Consider the following 17,320-nt stretch of genomic DNA (forward strand, 5'->3'; position numbering starts at 1 on the left):
TTCAGTCTGAGGTAATTGGAAAAGAATATAGGCATAAAAGGGATGATAGAAATATATAACAATGATCATTATTGCATCTTGTGTGCATCTATAAAAAAAAAACACTCTGTGTTGCTTTTCTTTGTTCTAAATTTTATTAAATGACATTTGCTCACCTATCACCTCAACAGCACTGCTCCAGACCACAGATGAAGTATATGGAGCGCACGGGTGGGGGGGTTGGGGGTGGGGGGGGGGGGCAGGGGAGGCAATAACCTCCAAATGAAAAACAATCCATTCAGATCAAATGCAATCAGCAGGAGGACTGATAGACAGACAGAACTGCAGAGCTGTCAGTCCACCCCCTCCCTGCTCAAACAAAGACGGAGGAGAGGAGAGTTGGAGTGGGATGGAGAGATCACTCCAACGGGAGGGGCAGTGGATGGGGAAGGAGCCGGGGATATAAGGATGATGGCAGGAGGCGGAGGCTTGGGGGGGGGGGGGGGGGGGGGGGGGGGGTGAGGAGGAGGTGGGTGGAGGGAGGGGGATTTTCTGTAGTGATATAGCTGGTCTGGCTCCCAGTGAGCTGGATATTAAATCTCCCTGTCAAGTGCTTCCAACACTCAAGGACACCTGACACTAAGAGGAGAGCCAGCTCTGGGAGAGCAGCACATACTGTACACACACACACACATACTGCACGCACACGCACACACACACACACACACACACACACAGAGATAAATTAAAGAGCAAAAAAGCAGAGAAGGAATGGGGAAAGAGGGGCTTTCCGCTGGTAGTAAAAAAAAAAAGTCAATCGCTCTTTAATTGAACAAGGTTGAAGCTTTTCTTTCGGTGTACAGCTGTTCCACTGTTTAGTCCCTGTTTGGTTTGTGTTTGGCCCCCCTGCTGAGTGGAAGGTGGCTCTTCAGCACCTGGATCAATTTCATTAGTGGCTTGAGTGGAGAGACATCCCAGTGTCAGCATCGCCAAGCTGGGCAGAGCTCTCCCGAGACACCCCCCTGTCCCCCCCACCCCCACCTCCCAATGTCTTCCCGCCATGGCCCTGGCCTGCAGCCCACCACTCGCCCGATCTGTTCAGCACGGCCACAGATTAGGAGCGATGCCATGGAGGCATGTGCATTTTACACGCGGAAGACGACTAAAACTATGGCTCGGGGCACACTCGCAGTCCGTTATTCACACAGTCACTGGAAATTCTACTTTTCCCTTCCGTGTATTTACAGGGAAAGTGGGAGAGCCAACGATGCAAACTGGCCATCTGTGTGTTTTCTGTGATTCAGCTAACCTGCTACTGCTGCCACCCGTCGTTCATAAAGTGGCTGTCACAGGCACTACACTACACAAAAAGATTTTTGAAGCCAAAGGAATGGTAGTTGCTTTGTGTTGTGGTTTCTCTCCTCGGTGCAACAGATAAACCTTCTGAGCAACTGGACTGGAAGCTAATTAAAAACAAAGTTTGCTTTCACTTTTTGAAGCTGATAAGTGGGCAAATTGAAATTACATACAAATTAAATTGTTTTGTGTTTCATATAGTCCAGCTTGGTTTTGATTTTGCTACATTTTCTGTTGCTATTACTTTGAGGAAAGCGTGGGGTGTTTGTACTAATCTACCACAGGATACCGCAGCAACGTGTTTCTGGACTTCACATTCATGCCGTCAAGCGCGTACCTTCATTGAAGGGCTCACGCCGCTGGTTTGCAGGATGTCCTGCAGGATGCTGTTTCTGCTTTTTCGGGGGCCTCCTGTGTACAGCTGCCATACTCATGTTACTGTCTGTAGAAACCGGGCTGCCAGGACGGTGGCCCGATGGGTTTATTTGGTATTTACGTGCTGAGAAAGGGGGGGGAAAAAATGTATTTTGTTGCTTAATTGAAAAAAAAAAAAAAAATGTTTTGATCGTTAGTTACATTGACGATGCAGGGATATTTACCTGAAGCTCCGCCCATTTCCTGGCCCTGTGAACCAGGGTACTTTGCCACTCTGAGGCCTGAATACTCTGCAGCTGCAGCTACCGCTTGAGCAAAGTCGGCATCTGTGAAGAAGGATCCGTCTGATGAGCTGACTGCACTGGACCTCCCTGAAGAGACATTATCCTCTTCAGAGGCCGACCCCCAGCCATTGATCATGGAGCCGGTCACCGAGCTCTCCAGGTCGCCCATGCTGGATGCGGGCGTCTGTTCAAGCCCTCGGAGCAGCAACCGCCGCGGATGCATCTGGGGATGGTGGGGGTGTGTGTGGGGGTGGGTGTGATGGTAGTGCATCTTGGCCACCTCTGCATCTGTCTCATCACCATCCTCCTCCTCCTCTTCCTCTAATATATCCTCCTCCTCCATGCCGTCAGTGTCCAAGGCCAACGGGCTGCTGATGTAGCCGTATGTGTGTGAGGGGGAGAGGGGCCTCGGAGGGGGAGGGGGGCTCACCGCATGGCGTCTGCAAATAAAGACAAATACCACAAGTCCATTAAGAAAATGAAGACGGTTTTGAATAACTTGGGAATAAAAAGTTAAACTGAAAAGACAGTCATCGTGGAGTAATTGTAAGTTTCAGCCAATAATGTACATATCACACCAATGATTTTCACATCAGAAGGTCAAAAGATTCTACTCCATTGTCCAAAAAAGCGAAAAGCTGACTAAGAGGTAGATTTGTTTTTTTTTTAATTTGAGGCTATGAAGAGTTAATGAAACCAGATGTTGTCTTATTAAGATGAAACCATTGGCAATTATTGTTTCTGTGATGCTTTTGGACATTTACTGTTTTCATGTTTCATGTACTGTTCATTTATTTGGCTTGATAATTAAAATATCATCTATGAGATGTCACAGGTTGTACCAGATTAAAAACCTCAGTGCAGTTAAATGAATGGACTGGGATGCTAACTGCTTGTCTTTTAGGTTGGCGTAATCATGCCTCTGTTCTGGTTTTTGGAGGATATAATTCTCACTTGGCTTTATCACTCCAAGTGTAACAATATAAATGTAGTTGAGCCTAATGAGTAAAAAGTCACTGCACCTAAGCTGTTTAGGATTCATAACATATACAACTATATTACAAGCATTTGTTGTTTTATTTAAAGAAAAGCACATAGTTCATGAAAAAAAGGCAATTTGTCTAACTGTTAGATTTCAAAGTTCATATATATTGTTTTACCAGTGGTCATCATTGTTAGACAATATTATTCTAAATGGCAGAAACTGTTTAGTTTTAGAGTGTATGGTTGACCTTATGAGGTGCTCCTCGCTGTATTTAAAATTTGACAATCAATACATTTGCTGTCTTGTATCGGCACCAGTTGTTTTTTTGCTGCTCAGTTTGATGCCACCTCACCCAACATCTTGACTTTAAGCTGTAAGTGAACATCTGTCCTCACAGGTCATCAATCCTCAACATCAGCATATGGAGGACAAAAGAGGACTGGGGTAATACATTTAGGGACATTTTAAAGGTTAAATTCCAAACATGTTTTGAATGTAATGTTTTAAGTGGGATCCTTGAAGAAATGTTGATTGGAAACCCAAACTGGTATGTTTTGATAATATACTGCACTGATATTTAGTTATTAGGCTGCTATTGACCACAAATTTTTTCAAACAACTTTGGAGTCACTTCTCTTTCTGGATTTAGCGGACTTTTAACAGATATCAACTTAGGAAGTAAGATATTCATCAGAAATGACTAATGGCAGTGAAGTAAACACCGCCATACAATAGTTATCCACCGGGAATCAGAAGACCTTTGCTTCATGTTGGACACTAAGCGTGCGTACCTGCGTTCGTGGCACTCGGCGGCGTCCTGAAGCATGGGCTGCATCTCCTCCTGGGGCGAGGGGGTGAGCGTGGCGGTGGACTGGTGACTGTACGATACGGCGGCGGGCGAAGAGGCGGCTCCGCGGACGGGAGGAGTGGGCCCTCGCTCCATCTCCTCCTCCTCCTCCAGCTCATCAGGCTGCAGGTACATGTGAGCAGGGGGCATGGGGCACTGCATGTCTGGATCACAGCTGCCAACACAGACAAACCCGGCTCCTTACTTTTCATGTTACTCCCAGAAAAACACCAACATACACCGCAGTCAGAAAAAACATGTGCTAAATATTCATACCATCCCTCTATCAAGGTTTGACATGAACCCGGCACTAATAGACGGGAAACCCTGGGGGCGGATGCTTGGAAGGAATGCGAGAAACAAAGACGGCAGAGGGAAGCAACTAGTATTTAAATACAGAGTGAGCATGCCTGTCAGGTAGTCTGTTCTGTGCAGACGTGTCCCACCTTTCTTCCATCGACAGAGAGTACTCCTCTGTGGTCCGACTAGGGGGGGGGTTTGCTGGAGGAGGGGGCAGGAGGTCAGCCCAGTTCATTGTGCTTTGTTTGGGTAGTTTGGGGGTGCGCATTCCCTTCTTCTGACCCTGACTCCCTGTTCACAAAGGAATGAGAACAACAATGAGATTAGTAACAAGACTCCTACAGATTCAGGTGTTGTGTCTCTGAAAAACACATCAATTATTAATGTAAAAAAGTATCTCAAGGTAGCCAAAAGGAAGAAATCGACAGCACATTAAATGAACATTAACAAGGCTCACTGACAAAGAAAAGAAAAACATTTTACATGTGAGAGTGCAAAGGCTAATGCAACCTTCCACTTCGTGAGAGTGTGCGCACACCACCGAGTTACTAAATGATGAGAAATAATATAAAAAAACAGCTACTCCCCTGCAGGAGCATCACTCGGTATCAAGAGGGAAGGTGGGAAGGAAACAGCACAAAAGAGTCCAATTAATAGCAAACTATTAAAATTGTGAAGCAATGAGCTGTGATGTGCGGTGAGCACTAAAGGCTTCCCCTTAATGGCTTGAACTTCAAACGCAATATCAGAATGGATACATGGCATTAAGGTGGTAGTGTAGCATGCCGCCTGGAATGCGTTATCATTTGTCCTTGTCCACAGACAGACATTGAGGCCCTGATGAAATTAAGCTCCTCCAATACCGGTTTTAAAGTAAAGCCAATTAACGAGAGCAATACAAAACAAGCAAGGACAAACAACACAACACAATACAAAAACCAAAACAAAATAATACAGAAATAAAGCATCCTTTTATTGAATTTGACTTAAACATCCTTGGATGTCTGTGTGCCGAGGAAAGAAAAAAAAACATGTGGATGCTCGAGCATCCATTTGAATGTATTATTCCCACTTTCTCTTCTCTTTTTATTCAGCAATCTTTGTTCTCACAGAGGTTCTTTTTCATCACAAGGAATTTAATCAAATTACCATTTAAAGCAAACTTTATTGGTGTCTCGCAGTGATTTATTGCTTTTCAGGAAAGCTTGGGTTTATAAAGGAGCTGGAGGGAGTGTCTGATTATATGGTTCACAACAATAATAAGCAGGAGAAACGCTGCCAGTTGAAGAGGGCATAATACCACAAATCAACCGGGTGACATACTTTAAGAAAGAGTCTTTGAATGTGTTGACTTTTATGGCCTCTTCCTGCCGGTCCTGGAGGTGAATTTATGAATGATTCTATGTTGATGCCATGACTCGGCCCACTTTGGTGCCTGAATGCCAGAAGAGATGTGTTTTGTCCATGTTTGAGAGAAATTTGAACTTAAATGAAACACGCTGAGGACTATAAACTAACATAGAACCATAATGGTTATCACTCTCGAATCACAGTGAGAAAATCCCCAGTTTGAGCCAGTGTTCACTGCTCTTTCTTTCTGTGTGACAATTGTAGTTTTCAACTTTTGTGTCCATGAATTTTTCTCTGATTGCTTTTGTTTCCTTCTCCCAGCCTTAAATCACGCATTTGGAAATGGATGGATGAACGTGGATCACTTTTATACAGCAAGGAAGGCCGGCTGAAGTGTGATGGAGCCACTGTTTATAATTTACTGCTTTGTACAGGAACTGTTGACTGAAGGTTTCAGCAGGTGATAGAAACGAGAAAAAAAAAACTTATTGTAGATAACATCCTGGTTGCAGTTCAGGAGTTTATCAGGATGTAGCTGTTGCTGGTTTGTGGATCTGTCTGAATCTGTCATGTATGAAAATGGAGTAACAATGTGAAAGAAATTACTCAATAATATTCAAAAAGGTATTGACTTTGTGATTTGTGGTGTTATTCATGTCCAAACATACGATTAAACCAGAACGGGCACTTGGTAAAACCTAGTCCTTCACCAACGCCACATTTGTTGAGGAACCGCGTTAGCATCTCTAACATGATAGCCGTTAGCTCATATCAATGCTCACTTGGTAAGTCAGGTCGTAACATCACAGTGTGAAACACTGAGCAGTAAGCATCTCCATGGTAACACACGCCGATCTGTTGAGGTGTATGTGTATATATATATATATATATATATATATATATATATATATATATATATGTATATATACACACACACAGTATATATAAACAATCAAACAGTGGTTTGTAAATGTGTGTCCTTCATGTCGTCTTACCAGAGGTACTGCTGCTACCTCGGTCAGAGCTGTTGTAGGAGCCTCCGGTGTGGCTGTCGTGGGTTTGGTTGTAGGGGATGGTGGCTGGCATCGGGCCGTCGCCTCCTCTGTAGCGGTCTGGTGGTGTCGAGAGTGAAGAGTGTGATTAGTGTGACCTCTTTCAGACACCTTGGACATTGGAAAAGTTCAAGCAAAGTATACAGTAATGATAGAAATGCATCACAGGCTTACATTGCAAATACGAATTCATGTATGCAGTGAAGCACATGACACACAGCATGCAGATGATTATTTTCAGGTGAGTATGTCGACACATGCAAACTCTGCTGAAGAATCACAACTATCACACCAGATGTGGCTCCTTGCTGGAGGCAGCCAGGCGATGATAGCTTCACTCAAAGCATCTAAAGATCTTTGAGTTATCTTTGTCTCTCCTTGAGAAATCTGACACCGAGGATAAACCCTTACACCTGCCTTCATCACAAAACGACATTGCAGATACCGTAAGATGACAGCAATTCAAGCCTGGCCCACATTCAGCAGCTGAGACTACAGATGACAGCATGGAGGGTGATGAGGGGTTACATGGATGCCATACAGTAGGAAAGAAAGGAGCGACGATGTCTCTATTGACTGAAGAAGATGAAAACAGCCAAGGGAGGCACGGATGTTAAAACTTTTCTAGAGGCATCCACAACCAGGCTGAGAGAGCCAGGAGAGGAGAGAACAGAGGGGGGGGGGGAAATGAAGTGGAGGAAGATCACGGCTCAGGGTCGACCCCTCTCACCATGGCTGCTGGGTTTCCCACACACTCACCCTTGTTCAGCTTGTTTTGCTCCATGATGTTGTACTGTAGCTGGGAGCTCAATTCCTGCTTCTGCTGCTGGACCAAGGAGGGTTTCCAGCAGTGTTTCTCATTCACCTCCCCTCCACCCCCGAGCCCACCTCCACTCCCTCCAGTCCCTCTGTCTGAGTTCATATTGTTGCCCAGGATGGAGGACTGGATTAGCTGGGTGGTGGCATAAGGTGTGGGCTGGCCGCCCGGGCCGACGAACCGGCCGTCCTTTAGGTTGGGGCTGTTGAAGGTCTTCATCTCATTGATCTTGTTAGACAGGTCTACATCGCCATAGACTCCTGACTCTGGCACCATGAGGTTGGTCTGCTTGTTATCCATCTGGTTGTTATAATTGGCGATACAGTCGGCTGGAGAACATGAGGAGGGTATTTAGTCAGTCTCTTCCACTGTTGATCAGCTTAGCAGCAGTATGCCAGCTCAGCAAAAGATTACAAACAATAAGGCATCGTCTGATCTACTGCAGAGCTCAAAGATTTTTATCTGAGAAAAGACACTTTCTTGTCACGCTTTTGGAAGTTTGCAGGCCACCAGAGACATTTCTATTTCAGTTTCAATGCTTTCTTTTCCTTCTTTTTTGCTTAACGATGATCTACTTTAGATAACACAGGTGATATTACATCTCTCTCGCTCAGTCACTTCTCACCCGATGACTCAGTGTGGGTGTCATGTGCGTTCTCTTCTATCCGACGGTGGAAGCGCCTTTGCTCATCGAGCAAGACAGAGAGACATGTCTGTATCAAAGACCTGGAATGAGGCGCGCAGTAAAAGCACAGCTCCGCTGACAGATCCAATTTTCCCTGGCTCATAAAATATTCAAATCCTCCAGCAGATCTGAGAGCTAGCCTTGTGGTAAATACCAAGGACGGCCATAGGTGCACGGCGCTCGTGCCGCGCGCCTCACATTTCAGCTTGCGTGGAACAGCTCGACACTTCAAAGGTTGGTGTGTGAAAGCACCCCTATGGCTGAGATAAAGAGACATTAACTCCTGTTTCTTTGCTCTGTCACCTAGTCAGTGATCCTCTTAATGTTCAGAGTTTAGGTTTGGCACACACACAAAGCATGCGTCTGGCAAGCTCCTTAGTGTCATACAGCAGGGCGTCATGCAAGGAGTGAGGGTTGCCTTCAGCTTGTTATTCCCTGTTAAACATCTTGCACCATGTCAAGGGAGAGCTAAACATGAGGACCTCAGAGGGACAAGTCGCATAAAGAAAAACTAAACTTGACAATAAAGTGTACTGAATGAATTATTAATCCTCGTCGGGAGAGGTTTGAAGTCAGGAGAAACTATTTAGCGACTGGATGGATATTAGGCTGAACAGCTGGACAGGAATTATGGGCTGCCCTTAAAGACACAGTCCCAAAGTGCATAATTTAGAACATAAAGCACTTCATTGCAGTCCAAGTTTCCATGGATAGGGATGTTGGTCTGGACTGGAAATCCATCACATTCAGTCCTATATTATCCAAGTTTTCAGGTCACTGTGTGTAAAGATAGCAGAGCTACAATAATGGCCACATTCGCTTCTGTTTGTTGACAACTGCACTCATGCTGAATAAACAGGAAAGCCACCTGCTGGCGCCTATTTTTCCTCTCTCTATCTACCTCATTTAACTTTGTCTTGTTCACACGATGCTATCCTAGCCATACATCTCAGTGTGTGTTTTTAGCATATACTTATTCTTCATCACTCTGTTTCTCCCTCCTCCATCTGCTCTTCCAGGTGCACCCATCTACCTCTATCATTCTCTCTTTCGCTGCTTCTGGCCATCGTTTGCAGTCTTGCCTTGACCTCTTCGCCCGCTGCACATTTCTTAAATAACTGAGCACTTAGGGGAAATTACATTACCGGCTATAACAACTGTATGGAAATCAGCAGAGCAATTCGATTAGCAACAGAGTAGAGCTATAAGCCCTGCTCACTGGGCTGCTTTTATTTCCTGCCTAAAACAGCTCTACTTTAACCTCAGATAAATCAAACACACAAGCACACAGTCGTTCTTAATCCTGATATTTCTCCAGGTTTTTCTTGTGGAGACCCACACAAGGCAGAGATACACAGAACAAATCTCTGGGGAGCTAACCCAAATATCAGATTTTACCTCCTTTTTGCTCTGCAGATTCCCCCGGTGCTACATTTCTTATCTCTACAGTTATTTTGTCAATCAGTGCAACACTGTCTTTGAGGGAAGTGTTTATATATTGGTTGCTACCTGCATGCGGAAGGCATGGACATGAGCGTACCTGGTCGGCTGTATGTTGCCAAGTTGCTGTCACTGTTGCCGTTGCCCGCAGTGCAGCAATTGATGCTGCAGTCGTTGTGGTTGGAGCAGGAGTTGGGCCATGTGTCAGCCAACCAGGGTTGAGTAGCAGATTCGCCCATGTTGAGCAAACCAGGCCTGTAAAAATAGGAACAAATGGTTTACAAATGTAAGAGACGAAGCCAACACCACAGTGACATTCATGTGAATGAACAGAAGCACCCACAGTAACATAATATTTGAAAGAGAAGATTATGGGGAGTTTATTTATCCAGCTGAGAATAGGAAAACTAGAAATCCGGCTTTAGTACTTTTTGCCTTTTGGCCACAGACACACGCACACACAGGCAGCACATTAGGGGGGAAAAAGCCCAGCTAAATAGATTGTGTGTGCTTGACTTGCCCACAGCCGATGACACTTTCTCTGAGCCCTCGTGAGCATTAGCGATCCGCCTGGATTAGACAGCCAGATAAAATTCACCCCCAATGTTGCGAAATGCACATCTTGATCAGTCAGTGAACCACAAACACTCCCCGAGTAGATTCCACGGTGTCACAGTATATCTCTATCATGTTTTCAAGTTTTTTTTGTAGCCGTGCAGAAGTAAAGAAAACGAACTGCAGCACTGGAGAGCTTGATCCTCCACTGACCATCCTCCCCTTTCTTCAGCTTGAATTGCACAACAATACAAGATAGCTTGTTCACCAGGGTTTGACTGTACAACGCGACCTCGGGCCAAATGCTGAGCGTAAAAAGAGATGACAATAAACTGCCTCCTATTGCACATGAAATGAATCAGTTTAGCACACAAAGGGTATGCAGACCTACTCTAGCTGGGCCATATATTGTTTGAGCATTCAAAGCTCAACTGAATGACTCCAGTCTGCATATTCCAACACTGAATTAGCATTGAATTACGTTTTCTCATTCCCTCTTAAATGACTCATTTCTCGGATTCATTTTGGATAATGAACACATTTGTCTTCTGCAGCCAAACACAATCTCACAATAGCTCCTCAATCACCCCGGCAGTCGCATGTTGATGTTGAACAGACATTGTCTTCATGCAGTGCTGACACAGCCATGCAGCATATGGGGTTCAATCATACAACTGAATAATATAATGAACATGGATTTACTGTTGATAGCTTGAAGCTAACTATTCATTAGCACATGAACGGCGCACAAATACACTTACAGAGCAGCATTAACTACACCCTGTCCTCTGAGGAAAACTATGGTAATGAATGAAGCTCTACTTTCTCTTTTTTTTTGGGGGGGGGGGGGGGGTCTGTGCTTTCCATTTACAGCTACTGTATGTGTCCTGGCTAGTTGATGCATTGATTGTGGGGCTGATTTCTGCACACTTTCACAAATAATACACCATTCCACGACATGAAGAGCTTTGCTGTTTGCAGGACTACGCGTGCAGGCATGCGTCTCTATGAATGTTTTATGGTGATGCTACGGCACAGCCTTGTGGTTTGATGTGGTTCTTCACCATGGGGGATGAGGATGGGCTTCTGGCAAACTGCATGGGGCTTTGTTCCCCTTCAGTAATATTACATGCTTATTGCAACTCCTTATGCCTGTCTGCAGAGAGCTGCTTTAGAAAGGCACAGCACTCCCCCCAGTGTTGGTCTCGTGAAATTACATGTGCCCAACCCTCCTCCGTCCATTCAGGAGGATCAGAGTGAATTGCAATCACCATTCAATCAACTGAATTGTAATAATATCGTTAGAAATAATATCATTCAAATGTGTAAAAAAAATGACAGGATGGCTTACCTTCCGGCACTGCTGACGCCTTCTCCACCTCGCTGATATGCCACTGAAAAGATATTAAAACCACCATGACGACATTGTTGTTCTACTTTGTGGAAGTTCAACACAGAATTAGTCATGTGTTTACGTCACCTCAAAGCAGACTACAGTGTGTGTTTCTACGTTTAGGTTCTACTTCAATATACTGCTGCTCCAGATATTGTCATTTGCAATTGAATTAATGATTATTGTCATCTGCTATTTAATGAAAAGACTATCTGCAATTATAGACGTAATTTCAGAATAGGGAATTACATCAGGATCAAACTGTGTAAAAACTAAAAGTGTCGCACTCTAATGATCACATTTATAGGAGATTATAGAAAGTTGTTTAAAGAAGTGTTGTATTTTATTGTCTCAGTTCAAGTGTTGAAATGTGTGTGGCACAGTTTCAACTGAGTCACAGAGCAACAGGAGCCAGAGGATGGTATAAGAGGCTTATGAAGAACAAAGATGCAGGGCTCTTTGGTTGTCTGGCTCGTCAGTCAGTGTGTTTGAAGCCCTGCGTGCTCAAAGTTGTCTCTTTCAAGGAGCTCTGCGCTGCCAGTGTGTGAACACAAGATAAACTTCCAACTTTAATCACAATCTCTTCCCTGAGAAGGGAGAATGTGGGCGATGGGTACGTTAGTTGTGAGCTGTGTTCAGTGTCTTTTTCTATACAGGAAGTGTGGCTCGTCCTCTGCGTGTAACCAAACATCACAGCCACATTGTAGATTTAAATCAGTGTATTGGGCCGTACGGTCCTCGTTTTGCATTGGATGGCAGAGCAGGCTTTCTTTTCCTGCAGACATAAATCTAACCACACAGCCAAGAAATAATTTTTCCCTGTACATCATGAAAAGAGCCTGCAACGGCTGAATTATTCTACCTGATTGCTCAACTGTCAGCAATCAGATGCAGCACTGCTACTGTTTAGATGCAGGCTCTGCACACGGGATCACCGGTGCACCCACAAACAAACACCGTGGAGTATTGTCTCCCAAACAAAGCACGGGTACCACCACTGACACACCTCGGGAGAACAAAGGCTTTCAAACGGCTGCGAATGTAGAAATGTAAATATAAGCTCAGAGAAACGGAAGAGCTCTTCTTCTGGTTTATGCTGTGTCACTTGGAGTCACAGATCTAATTGGTGTGTTGGAGCGCTGGGGGTGTGTCATTCTCTTAAATCCCATGTGAGTCTGCCAGCAGCCCTTTGATCAAGTTACCACTGGTTCTAGCAGCTTCTTTGCTCTGTGACCTCCTCTCCTTTCAGCCAAACATTTGGAGCATGAAACTGGCCCTTTTTATTTTTTATTTTTCGCATCACTGTACCTCTCTGACTTCTTGACAGTGAATGACTCTCATAACTGAAACCATTAAAACTGCAGCTGTTAACACAATTACAGTTAGTGTTTTGCAAATGTCATCTTACAAAAAGAGCCATAAGAATAATCAGTTGGAAAAAAAACAAAAAACAGGGATACAACACACCTGTTTTTCAGCCACTCAAAATTTCATAGTGCCATAGTACTCTGCAGATTACATATAAAGCTCATGCAGCTTAATGTATTTAATTTAAGCTTAATCTTCTTTCTGGTCCCTTTCATTCAGGAGTGTAAGTCTAAATCCTATGTGATTTTTTTTTTTTTTTCAGTGAATGAAAAAACTAATAAACTAAACTATAAATGTGTTTTAAAATATTATGCTGGAGTTCAATGACATCACATGGCGTCAAGCTTACCTGTCGGCGTGAAAGTGAAGGATGGCACTGTGAGGAGAGGAAACAAAGTTATAGTTTCAAATAGGTTTAACTTTAATCCCCCCCCCCCCCCCCCCCCCCCCCCCCACACACACACACACACACACACACACACACCTCGGGCGAGAGTGACTGTTGAACCAGCTGCTGGTCCAAATCCTGGCCCAGTCTGTCACTTCAGTTCTCACACCTTTTTTCACTGTTTGAGTCTGTAATCATCATTATGGTCTGTATTATCTGTCAATTGTTCTTTGTTGCCTCCCGGTTTGAAGATGAAAAGAACCCTCAAGTAGTTGATGTTTCCAGCAGACTATTTGAAATATGTGCGTTTCACAGACGTGTCTGTCTTCAGGCTTAAACTGAATCGACAGAGACACAAACTGCTGCTGTCACATTTTCATTTCTTCAGTTATTTCATACAGTACCTGTGCCAGTCCGTGTCCTCTGAATGCCACAATTAGCTTATCATGTAGGAATCTGTCCCCCTGATGCTTAAACAAGTCTAAAGATATCAGCGCCTGGACAGCTTTTATCTGTGTGCTGAACGTCTTTGAAGAGGAGCCGAACTCAAAACAGTGTGAACGTGACTGAAATACATAAATCAAGTTTCTGCTCTGAACACAGGACTGTCGCTGACGTTCATTTGCCCACTGGAACGAGTGCCATGGCTACGACTCTTTATTTATTTTCCATTAATTCAGCCTTTGTTTTGCTTGCCTGTTTACATCATATTTGTTACGAGACGTTTGAAGTTACCTGCAATGTCACACACATGTTTGTATTACTTTGATCAATACAACATCCCCCAGAGGTGCACAAAGGTACATTCATTATCAGGAGTTAAAAAAAATAAAATAAATAAAGATCTGAAGTCTATTCAAGTCAATGATGATATACAACAAAGCATGACAATATACTTTTGTCCCAATTCTGCCTATTAAGCCCTAAGAGGACGTTGTTTATTCATGTGGTTCCAATTATGCCCTTTTCAAAACACTCCAGTAATTTCTTCTAAGAAAGATCATGTCGTCTTTTGGTCTGAGCACCAAGGTGGGGGGAACCGCTGCATACTGAAAAGGCTTTAAAGCAAAAATTAGAGGATCCATTCCCAAAGCCAACCTTCATCACACCTCAACAACTGATCATTACTGTATTTATGAATGATGCATTTCTGATTTTCTCAAAGATGTAAGACATAAAAAGCCAAAGTTGTTCCAAACCATTACAGACCACACAGGTATTAGTGATTGAGCAGAGAGCTTTGGGAGAAGCTTAGCTGAGGTGTCTCTCACTTTGACACCGCTCACAGTTCCTTCCCTCGACATGACAGCAGTAGATTCGGAGCATAGATTGTGTTTTCAGTGTGACAGCCACAGATTAACAGCCTATTGTCTGTGTGTGTGTGTCAAGGCTGAAGGGCAGAGCTGCTCTAACCCTGGAAGTCAGCAGTCGACGTGAGCCTGGGAGCAGGAATGGAGCAGGTAGAGCTCAGAGGCGGCAGCTGCACAGCCCAAGGCCACACATTAAGGCAGCCCACACCTAAATGAGGCTCAGAAAGAAAGGCTAATGGCTTTCTTTATTCTCTAGCCATTGTGGGCAGAGGCTGGGCATGTCATGAACCCTGTCACTTCAGTTCAACCCGGTTAAAAACCACTGGGCCACATTGTGGATATGGAGAAAAATAACAGTGTTCTTCAACAGGTATGGTAAACCATGTTGATGAGCAGCACTGCTCAATGCTGTAGTCATCAATATCTGAAGGACTCAAGGACAGTGAGTACTTCAAGCATGTGAAAATAGTGTCCTTGATAAAGGGGGATTATGGCGAGGTATTGTCTGTTTCCCAGCACAGTCAGAAGGGAGTTGCTAAAAGGGGAGTTGTTGGACCTCAAAATGTACTTTGCTGAAAACACTCTTCACACCCCCTCACAGAATCAGTGTGACAGAAGTATGAAAAAGAAATAAAAGAGGTTTTCATGCAGCGCTCTCAGCGGGCGCTCACGTTGCATCTTAAAGTAGCCTACTAGAGAGTATCCTCAGTTAGACTTCACCTCGAGTACTCGAGTACAAAGACATTGCTCTGTGTGACAGAGGAGATGTGAGGTGGATTGGCAGCATTTATTGCGAAAAAAGATGAAGCAGACTGGATTCACAGAGCAAGGAACACAGTTCCATGCTGATAAATACTGCATAGCATATTCTCAGAACATCTTGGTGGTAAGAAAATCTCTATTACCTCCAAACTAGGGGCTGCACATCACACATTTCAGTCCAGAACTGCTGGTAGTGTCGTACTGACCTTTGCGAATGCCTGCATAACTGCTGGACAGGCCATTCCTTTTCTTGCGGTGTCTGTAGAGCCAGATGCTGAAGACCATGAGGATAATCCAACAAGCAGCTCCGATGCCGGCAATGAAGGCCGGCTGTTTGACAACGTCTGAGATCTGCTGGGATAGAGGGTTCTCCTGGGCCACGCTCTCCGTCATTCGCCCCGATGCATCTGAATGTGAACAATGATGTGAAGACTGGATGAAAAATAATCCAAAAGAAATGTGTGCATTCAAGGGATAAAGTAGAAGAATCCATCAATCAACCTTCTGTAGCGTTGATGATACATACAAACTCATGATGTTATCCTTAAACCTCCAAACTTAGAAATACAAGCTGTTTTTTTATTTTTATTTTTTATTTTATAGCACTGTAATAATCCCCGAGGGGAAATTCATACCAAAGGGACCCATTGTTTTTGGGAATGTGGGAGGAAACCAGAGTACCGGAGGAAACCTACACACACACAGAGAACATGCAAACTCCACACTGAATGTCCCCAGGCCATAATGATGTCATGATGTCATTCCAAATTCTGAATTGGAAAGGAGACACATGGTTTATAGCATGACATTGGATGTAGGACTTCGCCAACAACCACAAGCATCTTTTGATAAAAGGAGAAAGTAGGAGTAGCTATGAAAAAATGAAATCCACGCAGGCAGAGGGGAAACCTGCCAATCATACATAACAAGGCCCTGGCCTGAATTCAAACCTGTCTTCTTGTTATCAGGTTAGCGTGCTAACCACCACTCCATGATGCTGCCCAATAGAAAAAAACATGACTCTGCTCATTACATATAGTAGATTTGAGCATTTTTTTCCATCACATTAAAAACGTTGTTTTATTTCAGCTGGTGAGGAAGAAGATGGGTCGAGGAAATAAAGTTGTTTCAAAAGGCTTTCTTTACAAATCCCAGTCAACACTGGCAGGTGAGCAGACGAAAGCAACCCCAGACACCCAGACAAAGCCTGCACTCCAGTCTGGCGAAGTCGGCTCGGAAAACACGGAGATGGATAATTCACACCAGGAAACGGTTGTTCCACGATCATACAAATAAATCCAGTGAGATCATCCTTAAATGTAGACGCCACAGTAATTAGCGAGGTGCGAATGGCTCGAAGCCGTCTGCACAACGACCTGCTCTCAGTCTGTTTTCCTCATCTGTCTGTTCTCTCTTTGCTTCTCCCTCATGCGTGATACATGAAAGACTCGTCTAGCTCGCTCCACCCCCCCCCGCCATTCTGACATTTTCTTGGTGTTTTTGTTACTTTGTCTAGATCTCTTGTTCTCAATTCTTTCATACTGCAGCCACTCTTCTAGACCAACTCTGTGAGCCAGAGGCAAGAACACATCCCTGAAGAAAGCAGCTCCCTGCCTGCACCCCTTTCCATATCTCCCCGTCTCGTCTTTGTCTCGGTCTCTCACTCTGCGTCTCCTCTTGGCAGGCGCTCCTCTCACTTCTCTGTCTTCCCAATTTGTGGCCGTCTGGCTGGGGGAACGGAGCAAGCCAATGTGACTAAGCAGCCCACGAGGGACTGTACAGGTATCTGGGCTGGGATGACGCACACGAGCTAGGAGTGTGACAAATGCATTTGGGTGAAGGGCTGGTCCCCGAGGCACATTGTTCCAGTGCAGTGTTGGAACATGGCAACAATCACCACAGGAACTCTTTGACTGAGATAAATTGCATCAGTCACAGCCAATGCTTCTTCATGCCCGTCCCTGCCCACTCAATCACACATTTAAAACCAGACCCAGCCCTTTCTCCCTCTGCTTCGTCCTGCTATTCATGTCTGTTCTGTCTTTCTCCCCGAGGAGACCAGCTTAGAGCGCTG

At 44.5% G+C, this 17,320-nt stretch overlaps 1 protein-coding gene across 1 annotated transcript in view; it reads right to left on the reverse strand.

The window, feature by feature from the left end:
- The window catches only part of robo1 (roundabout, axon guidance receptor, homolog 1), a 138,362-nt gene that overhangs the window by 15,143 nt on the left and 105,899 nt on the right, over positions 1–17,320 (reverse strand). Inside the window, exons 17-26 of the mRNA XM_080507465.1 lie at positions 15,453–15,653; positions 13,136–13,162; positions 11,377–11,419; positions 9,571–9,725; positions 7,288–7,674; positions 6,472–6,588; positions 4,273–4,417; positions 3,771–4,001; positions 1,935–2,434; positions 1,673–1,834 (exon numbers count right to left, since the gene is read on the reverse strand). Of these exons, the coding sequence (XP_080363591.1) occupies positions 1,673–1,834; positions 1,935–2,434; positions 3,771–4,001; positions 4,273–4,417; positions 6,472–6,588; positions 7,288–7,674; positions 9,571–9,725; positions 11,377–11,419; positions 13,136–13,162; positions 15,453–15,653 (1,968 nt within the window). The remainder of the gene's footprint in view (positions 1–1,672; positions 1,835–1,934; positions 2,435–3,770; positions 4,002–4,272; positions 4,418–6,471; positions 6,589–7,287; positions 7,675–9,570; positions 9,726–11,376; positions 11,420–13,135; positions 13,163–15,452; positions 15,654–17,320) is intronic.

This window comes from Blennius ocellaris, assembly GCF_963422515.1.
Source record: "Blennius ocellaris genome assembly, chromosome: 2".
NCBI lineage: Eukaryota > Metazoa > Chordata > Actinopteri > Blenniiformes > Blenniidae > Blennius > Blennius ocellaris.